Source organism: Amphibalanus amphitrite, unplaced genomic scaffold (genome assembly GCF_019059575.1).
Source record: "Amphibalanus amphitrite isolate SeventyFive unplaced genomic scaffold, NRLGWU_Aamphi_draft 000334F_arrow, whole genome shotgun sequence".
Classification (NCBI taxonomy): Eukaryota; Metazoa; Arthropoda; class Thecostraca; order Balanomorpha; family Balanidae; genus Amphibalanus; species Amphibalanus amphitrite.
In genome coordinates, this window is record NW_024881829.1 from 375,563 (window position 1) to 385,722 (window position 10,160).

The 10,160-nt window shown below is 47.0% G+C and overlaps 1 protein-coding gene across 1 annotated transcript; it reads left to right on the forward strand.

The window, feature by feature from the left end:
* The first annotated feature begins 8,935 nt into the window (after positions 1-8,935).
* On the forward strand, positions 8,936-9,535 carry LOC122388749. Its single transcript, XM_043380127.1, has one exon. The coding sequence runs from the start codon at positions 8,936-8,938 to the stop codon at positions 9,533-9,535; it is 600 nt and encodes a 199-aa protein (XP_043236062.1).
* The last annotated feature ends 625 nt before the right edge of the window (positions 9,536-10,160 follow it).

Below are 10,160 nucleotides of genomic sequence, written 5' to 3' on the forward strand. Positions count from 1 at the left end.
ATCTTCTACAGCGAGGTGATCATTGAAGCGCTTTGTGTCGTCTGTACGGCAGGTCTGTTATAAATTTGAATAAGTATGTATTGTAAACTGATATTCAATACGTTCACTTGTCTCCTTGCTGGCTTTGTCTTTGGTTTCTTTATGTCGGTTTTATATAACGTAACTTATCATTATTATATTTCACGACTGAATATATTTCACGACTGACTGAAAGAAAAGACTGAATATTTAAATATTCTAGTGCAATAATTGTTACCATTATTTTAAATCTAACAATCATTGCACCAGAACATTTGAATATTCAGTCTTCTTTAAGGTCCCATGTCGTGAAATATAATAAAGATAAATTACGTAATATAAAACCGACATGAAGAAACCAAAAAGACAAAGCCAGCAACGAGATTGCTGGTTTCACGGCCGCTGCTAGCACTTTGCCACCACACGCAGCGAAATCTCAAATCGGTTTTCAGATTTTGACAAACTCGGACACTCCAATATTAGATGATGTTAGCTGTTCTCCAAAGCCAATGCAGATATTTAGGACGAATATTCAAAACACCAGGTACTTTTTATTTATGGTAGCTTTCGAAAGCACTGCGGCTTTCTTCCTCAGCCTAGACAGTCAGACACACATAGAATCAAATCAAAATTAACAATTCATCCTAGTCGTTCGTTTCGTGATTTTAAACATCGTTTGGATACGTATAAGTGGCGCACATTCAAATTTTCAAAATTATGTGGTCACATGCTTAAATTAAGTCTTTGCTTCTTGGATGAAGAGTAAAAATATCAGGTAATATCACAGACGTCAGCAATGATAAAAAAGACACATGCCTGTCACATGCGCTTCAACATCATAAGCAAACCGTCAAAACGGCGAAACATCATGCATACAAGTATACATATTACAATTCCGCAGGTCCCAACATAGAGACACCCTGCACTTTTTCACTACTTCAGCACACGGTACACATTTGCTAGCGGTACACCGGGTTTTGTATTTAAAAGCTATTTAGCTATATTTAAAAGTATTTCGAAATCTACCATAAATAAAAAGTACCTGGTGTTTCGAATATTCGTCCTAAACATGATTCCTTCCCAGAAGAATAACAATATTTATCATTATATTAACCAATGCAGATATTTGTTCCCAGACTTAACCTGACTTCGACATGACTTGTAGACCTACGTATGGAAAATTTACCACAAAATCCGTCTCGAACATTTCTAAGGAAGTTTGACGAGGAGCCAAAAATCTGCATCCTTCCTCAGTGCTTCGTGTATTCATCTCAATACTTCAAGAAGTTCGGTTAAAAAATATGCGCACAAAACGCACATTAACTAATTTCAAACGGAAAAAAAAACTTTCACCAATCACACGCAAAGCCGAGACGAAACTTCATCTGTCATTCAGCTGTATAAATGTGAATTTACCACGAACACAGAGTAGCAACTAGAGATGTCAATCGGATACCAACATTTTGGTATACCGATACCAAACCGATACCAACTTGGTATTTGGTATTTCAATCCCCCTATATTTGATATTTTGTTGGTATTATGAACCCATACTTATATATGACGCAGATAGATTGGTATAAATTTGGTATTTGCCTCATGTTCCTAGGTTGGTTCGGTTTCGATATTTTCTCACGGTTTTGGTTGGTATTTTGTTTGGTATCGGTATTCCGATTTTCTATAATTGACATCAATAGTAGCAACCAACAGCGCAGAACTAACATGCTCGATCCGAGCTCAACTCGGCAGATGTCAGCTCTCACCGCGCCGAACAGTTTCACAAACGGCAAATTACCGAGGTTACCACAATCAGGAATATGAATGATCATACAAAATACAAATACTTGTAATTGTAAGAAGTGTTGCCCGCACTTGTAATTGTAAAGAAGTGTTGCCCGCAAATCGTAGTCACTTATGTTCACAATAAAGCCACAAAAGTTAGGTCTGATGTGTGAAATTCATGGCATGCGAATCGGTAATCAGTAATATCGCGGTAGGGGAAGACAACAGGTCATGTATAATGTGCAGAAAAGCCCGCCAAACAAATGCATCGTCATGCATCATGTTACGAGTGCTAGTCAAAAATCGCCGGAACTATCGTTCTCATACTTACGGCCACGGGAGAGGGGGGGATGAACGTCACAATGACCAGTTGCACAACAAATGGATCGTACAATTATCAGTTACACTTTGATCATAACGAACTTTACCTAGCACCGGTATAATTCCTCCCCGCTTGCCGCTCTTGTCTGTCATCTGATGATCCTCACAACTATTTCAATGTTGAACTTCATCACCCCGACCCGCACTCTATTTCCACCGAAGTGTTCACTCCATGCAGCACTGTCAATCCCGTGACAGAAGGTGCCGCGCCGACCGTTCGCCGTCCCGCCACCATGCCTCCGTTAACCTTTGGGTGACAAGCCACGATTAACTGTAACTGGTAACTGTAACTGTTAACCACGGTTCAACCACGGTAACTGTGCCGCCTCCTTGGGGCACGGTTATTACCCTATGTACAGCCCGCACCTGGGCCGCCGATTTGAATCCGGTCATCTTTCTCCCCGCGCAAGCAGGGACTTCCACACTGCAACTTCGAGCTGGGTCGCCGGTCTTGAGCACAGGGCCGACTGGCTATCCGTAGTTTTGCAGATGACTGGTGGGTTCCCCCTGCTCATCCTCTGAGTGGTCCAGCGGCCCGCGCAGCGTTGCGACGAAGTCCACCATCTCGGTTCTGTAGCTGCAGCATGTGACTGGCCCGCCTGAGCTCCTCGACGTCGGCCCGCGGCCCGAGAGAGAACAAGCTGGGCCGACTGGCCGAGCTAGGCTGATTGCAACAGGTCCATGCCGCCGACCGGTGCCGTGCACGGGGCCTCTGGACTGGGAGATGATCGGATACAGCGAATGCTGCCACCGCCGCCCCAGGTGAGCTACACGTACCACCGCCACTCCACCGGTCCGCTAGGTAAGCCCTGCCACCGACGTGGAAAGCGAGCTGTAACGCACAGGGAACGAAACCCATCAGCAATCGGTGTAGGGGAGGGGATAACATTGCACAAGTGGACAGGAAACAGCACTGATATAGCATCTAGATAAGGTTAAGTGGTATAAATGAAAGACACACACACACGCACGCACGCACGCACGCACGCACGCGGTGCCGGAAGTCTGAGTCGCCCAAATCTTACAGACTCCCACTCCGGATCGGTGTCAATATAGCATGGCCCAAGACACTAAAACGTTCGTTGATGCTTCAAAGCCAGATTTGGTCGTAGTAAAGACAAAGCTTACGTTTTGAACAATCCTTTTCAGTTAAAATCAGAAACAACAGTTGTGCCAGAACCTCTTCATAGCTCTGCACATTACTTTAAAACATATTGCAATTTTAGGTCTTGCAATCTAAGAGCGTGCAAAGAATTGTTGCAGGCAAGATGAAACATCTCTGACAAACCCGGAGTCAGTCATCAAATCATCCATCGACTCTGCACACCTGTCAGTAGTTGTGTCGGTTGTAAAATGCACAAAGGTGTTTCAAAGTACCTACAGCAAGCAAAAGACTGGCTCATCAACCTGACCTACCCGCGTGACTTTCATGCTGCTGAGCTGACGTTTGTCATCCATGCTGCCGCCGGCCGCTCCAGCAGCCCAGTCGCGAGTGTACGATCCGCAGCTCTGCGTTGGCCCGGCTTCAGCTTCACGTTCTGAAAATGGGATCCATTTCATATCAATTCATTGCTGATTGTGATGGCATTTCGAATAGATCATACTAGCCATTTTCACGACGGGCTACACGAAGACGGTTAAAATGTGTCGCTTGCTAAGACACTTCAATGCTGTCTGGTAAGTCTCGCTACAATGTTCCATATCATTGTGCTTGTGCAGGGCATGTAGGCATGAACTTAAAATGCTGCGGGCCAGGCGTGCAAATTATGGACAAAGGCGTGCATTCCTAGTAGCCAGGCATGGACTCCCTCCCACCGAACTGGGCGCACCTGGGGCATGCACCTGCTACACACAAGTTCAGTACACACGGTTCAGAAAGACCAAAAACGAATATCTTGAATGGTTTTTAGCACAGTTTTGAGAGACATTATGAATATAATAAGAGATATTAACCTTACTCTCATATTAGCCAAAAGACCTTTCAATCAAAATATATATCAAAAGATCTGTTGGCTAATATGAGAGTAAGGTTAATATCTCTTATTATATTAAAAACGAGTATCTACCAAATTTCACCGAAAAATATTCACCGGTTTTCAAGATATAGACTTTTACTTTTGTTTTTTGGGATCTCCACTGTTTCTAGCGACTTAATTTTGGAAGTGCGGCGTTCGCGGCAGATGTTGCGCGCAAATAGCATATACCACCACTGCTTCACAAAGATGCTAGTGTAAGGTTTTAAAATCGTTAGATCACCGCTGACGTCACAAATTCTAAGGGGGCATCCCAATGCATTAGCCCCTTAGAATCCGAAAACTGCAAGTTTGAAATTCCATATCTCCGAATTCAAGCATTTTTCGATGTTGTGAGTGCCCAAACCGGTATTTGCAGGCCATGGCCACCAATTCGGCTATCTCAACTCAAGACTTATGTTAACCCTCGCCCGCACATGCCATTTTCCCATCCTAGAACGCACATGGGGGGGAGGGGGTGGTTGCCACCCCCCCGCGCCATTTCGTTCCTGTTGGAGATAGAGCTTAGCGGTGAAGACCAAAAAGATTCTTTGGGAAGAGACAAATCCAATGATACCCAGTTTTACCTTCTCAGGTTAGTCATTGAACTTCCAGGTCAGGTCAAACTAAGAAAATGTTGCTGTTTTGGGTCACCGTTGGATATCAAGTGCGCTGCTTATCATATACCGATGACGATGCTGTTTTCTGCTGCCAAGCCAGCTAGAACCTCTTTGTCACACTACCCGACCAGATTTTTGCTGCTGAGGTCATTTCAGGTCAAGTTAGGTCAAGGTCTATTATATGTGTTTGTATGTCTGTGTGTCTGTGTGTATACTGATGTGTGCACCGATTGTTTTTGTGTCCATATTACATAAAATCATGATCTGAGAAGTTTTTACCAAAAATGCAGTCAAAAAACTTCACAAAAAGTAAATTCAGCTTGCCTAAAACGCAATTATCTTATATGACCTAGGTTGACCTTGACCCTGACCTTGACACCTGTACATCGTCGAACAACATGTTCGATGATAGGTGGGAGGTAAGACTGGCAAAAAAGGCCGAAATCAAGGTGTCAAAAGCTCACAAGGCCCATGGCAAACGCAAGATGTTGAGAATTGGCCATTTGGGTCATGACAACCTGAAAAACAAGGTCATGTCTCCGAAACCGAAAATCACAGAAACTTGAAATTTTCAGTGGATATCAAGAAAGGATAGAGGAGCAGCTATACGAAAAATCAGCCTTCTAGCTCTAAAAATGTTGAGTGCAGAGCAGAAAGACTACCTGGGGGGAAGGGGGTGGCAACCACCATGTGCGGGCGAGGGTTAAGGTGGGATGGTCACCTTAAGCAATACTGCTATCGAGGGGATTGAGAGCGCGGACGACCTGACAAAACAAGCGGCCGCCTTGCCCTCAAACGCCCACTCGCTGACCCAGGGCGGTTCACTGTGTGGCCACGCATGAATGGCGCGACAACTGCTCAGAATCACTATTCAAGCCACTCCTCGGGAGCACGTCGCCGCTCCCTATCCCCGGAGCGGACCGAGAGGATGTCGTTTCGGTGCACCAGATAAGGGCGGGCCACTGGAGCCGCTCGCTCCAATAAGGCACCGAATCGGCTGTCTCAACTCCGCGGCGTGCCAGCAGTGCCTAGACAAGCGGTTCCCCGCGGCGCAGGGTGTGCCGAGAAGAGGGTGATGTGCCGGAGCACATGCTGCTCCGCCGTTATTAACATCGCGATGTTAATAACGGCGATGCATCGGCACAAATTTGTGGCCCCGGAGCTCACGGCTCCAGCTTTGTTTCACGGCATGAAGCAAGAGTGCGCTAACACTATTGAGGCATTGGGTTTCTGTGGAAATGAAAAACTCATTCGGACGCTCAAACATGGGAGAGCATACAAGGCCCCGCCCCCGGAACACTCTGTCTGGTTCATATAGCCTTGATCGGTAGATGTGCACACTGCACATGTGCTTTATATAAAAAGGCCTTAATTTTCGCACAAATAGGCACCTAATTTTTGGCGCAAATCACACAAAAATTTCAGCGCAAGATCGGTTGCGCCAAATTTCGGCGCAAGAGGGTCTCACGGGCGTCCGGCGTAGTGTATGAGTGTTTTCCAGTCTGGCCAAGAAGCCCCTACGAACCTGGAATAGGATGATAGGACCAGGTCTTCACAAACTGAATGTCTATGGATTCAGCAGGAATTCCCCACACTAGATAACAATGCTTGACCACTGGCGGATCCAGGGCTTCAGCACGGGGAGGGGGGCATACCAGGTCACGGAGCCAAACCTAGGGTACCCCCAAATCCCGTTTTCTCATCGGATTTAGGCCACTTATTTTTCGTCATAGCCCTGACACGAGTTTTTTTTCTAAAAAAAAAAACAGAAATGGTTGGACACCTGACCCCCATTGGCAGATCCAGGAGGAGGAGGCTTTTGGGACAAATACCCGGGCAGCGCCAGAAATCGACGAAAATTGGTGGGGCCCTCAGCCCCTCAGAATGACGGGTGTATAGAGCCGACCCAGGGCCGCCGGTGTGGAACCTTAAGAGGTGACAGACTGTACCAACAATGCACGAGTGTTTTTGAAATAAAGGAATCGGAGAGAGTGATTCGATTCGACAGGAAAACTCACTTATAGTGCGTTTATTATTAATTATTTTATATGGTCCTCCGGGCCGGATAGTGTTTGAAAATGCTTTAAATATGTTTGAATAGATTACGGATAGAATTTGGATAGTATCACCGGACAGATCGATGATAGAATTTGGATAGAAAGACAGGACAGAACTCGGATAGTACCTATTGCAACTGTCAATGGATCTGACTGGATTTTGGAATGTTAAGCTTGCCATATCGCAGCGTGTCACAAACAATGTAGATCTAAGGCTGCTCTTGCTTTTAACGTAAAATTTCATCAAGCTGCATTTAGTTTTGATTGGGAACACAAAAGTTTTGATTAGTTATAGGAACTCTCATTGATAGCAGCAACATGCCTGCAAGATCGTTACCGCAGCTGATCAGACAGAGAAATGATAGACGGGGATCTCTGACAAGATCGCTAACACAACTGGAGTTGTTAGTGCAAGAAAATGGCATGCCAGAATTGATTCAGGAAAGGCCAGAAGATGTTGAATGCCTGTATAAAGAAACTCAAGAAGCCCAGAGACAGCTGCAGTCTGGTATGGACAGCGAAGATGACCTGGAACAAGAATTGGATATGTGGGACGAGCTAAAGTCGCGAAAATATCCGCAGTCAGCCTGGCTAAGAGACTTTACGCCAGCAGATCAGCGACTGAGCATTCTCAGGATCCAGACTCGGCTCATAAGAACAGAGCGAAGCTTCCCAAAATTGATCTGCCAACATACTCGGGGAAGTATACGGATTGGTGTACGTTCTGGGACACATTTGACTCTACTGTGCATCAAAACTCAACGCTTTCTGACGTGGAGCGCTTCCACTACCTTACAGCTTCTCTCTCCGGCTCACCGGCAGCCGCTATTCGCGGACTGCGTGTGACAAATGACAATTATGCAGAAGCCGTCAGCATACTGAAGGAACGGTTCGGAGACAAAAACAGGATAATATCCGCACATCTAGAAGACTTGATGAAACTACCGGATGTGTCTGAAAAAGAAGACAACATAGTCGCTATGCGTCGTTTCTGTGATGAGCTCGAGTCTCACAGTCGGAGTCTTGGGTGCTTAGGAGTGGAACCGGATACATATGGCACTATGCTGGCGCCAGTTGTCATGGGAAAGCTACCACAGTCGTGGAGTTTATTGATAAGTCGGAATGTTGGAGACGGATGGGAGTTGAAGAGTATTGTTCGGGAACTCAGGAAGGAAGTCGCACTGAGGGAGCGCACAGAGTCGCGAGTGATGAAAACCGGTCGTGCGAGTAGGACAAACAACAGAGCACCAGCTAGAACGGCAGCCACGCTGACTTGTTCGGCGGGACGGGACAGCCAGTGCTGCTTCTGCAATCGGACCGGCCACGAGTCAGCTTGGTGCAGTGTGATTACTCGAGAGAAGAAAAGACCTCTTGAGACGATTCGGTCGGAGTTTTGTCTGCCTGAAAAGAGGGCACGTGGCCAGAAAATGCACAGGCAGGCCATGTCCGAGCTGTGGTGGAAGGCTGTTTGTTTTGTTTTGTTTTGTTTTGTTTTGTTTTGTTTGTTGGAAGGCTGTTGAAGGCGTCTGTTTGTGCAACAGATCCGCTGGACAGCAGGCCACTACGGGCGGCGAAGTAGACACTGCACCGACACCGGCTCTGCAAGTCAGCAACAGCCCCGAATCCAGCGACAGTTCACAGATCACTTTGTTGCAAACAGCCGAAGTGACTGTCGCTAGCCAAAGCCACATGGAAAAGGCCAGACTCATTCTAGATAGTGGCTCACAACGCTCGTATATAAGCACGGAACTCAGCGAACGGCTCGGATTGCGGCCGATACGTCAAGAGCGACTATTGGTGAGGACATTTGGCTCAGACGAAGAAATGGTTCAAAACGCTGGCGTAGTACAAGTTCCGATATTGGCCCTGGACGGCAGCACCATCTACCTCACCGCTTACCAGATTCCAATCATATGCAGGCCCCTGCAAAGCCAACCAGTCATGGGATTGAAGGAGCAGAACGAGCATCTTTGCGGCCTGTTTTTGGCTGAGTCGTCCGACGGCAGCACAGAGTTGAGAGTTGAGCGTGGATATATTGGTCGGGTCAGATCAAATGTGACTCTTGATGACGGGCAAAGTTCGACGAGGAAAAGACGGACAAGGACCGGTGGCGTGCAACACGCGTGTTGGCTGGGTTCTCTCTGGTAGCACGGATTGTGGATTTCTAGAAGCTCAGATGAACCTGGCCACTTCTCACACGCTCAGAGTGGAAACGAAAACGGTACAGGAAGACAAACAGGATGCCCTCAACAAGTTCTGGAACTTAGAGTCATTGGAGATTTGCGAAGAAGATGAATCGGTGCGTGATCGTCTGCTAGAGTCGGCCAGATTCCGGGACGGCCGTTATGAAGTAAAACTCCCGTGGAAGGACTATCACGAACCACTAACGGACAACTTCCAGCTGGCCAAGAAACGGCTCAGCTCTCTCCTGCATCGGCTGAAGCCAGATCCAGAAACAGCGGAAGAGTATGATAGGCTCATAAGGGAGCAGATTCACGCAGGCATCACTGAAGAAGTTGACGGCACAGCCGAGGGCACGGCCGGAATGGATCGCATTCATTACCTGCCTCACCATCCGATTGTGAAAAGGGAGAAAACCACAACCAAGGTTCGGGTTGTGTATGACGCCTCAGTAAGCAGCCACGGACCGTCCCTGAACAGCTGACTCAGTGCTGGACCAAGCCTCACAGCTGATCTCTTGGATGTGCTGCTTAGATTTTGATCATATCGGGTGGCATACATCGCTGACATCGAGAAGGCGTTCCACATGATCGGGATCCAGCCAGAGGAGCGAGATGCATTGAGATTTCTCTGGATAGATGACATCAAGTCGGACAAGCCAAGATTGATGAGACTTCGCTTCACCAGAGTGCCATTTGGGGTGAAGTGCAGCCCATTCATTCTCAGTGCCATTCTTCAGCATCACATGAAGCTCGAGAGTGATCCTGATGTAGCCGAAAGGTTCATCCAGTCGTCATATGTTGATGATTTGGTGCCAGGAGCAGGAGATGTGGAGGGGGCGGCTGAGACATTTTTGAGCATCCGGAACTGCTTGTACGAAGCAAGCTTCAACTCGAGAAAGTTCCAGACAAATTCAGAGGAACTAAACAAGCGCTTAGACGACGAGCTCGGACGTGAGAAGTGCACAGAACCAGTGAGGAGGGCACAAGAAGATGACACGACGTATGCCTCCTTTGAGCTGACGGAGATGACGGGTCCGAAGAACACTGAGAATTCAAGGGTTTTGGGCGTAGGATGGGATCTCGTGAAGGATGAACTGCTGCTTACAC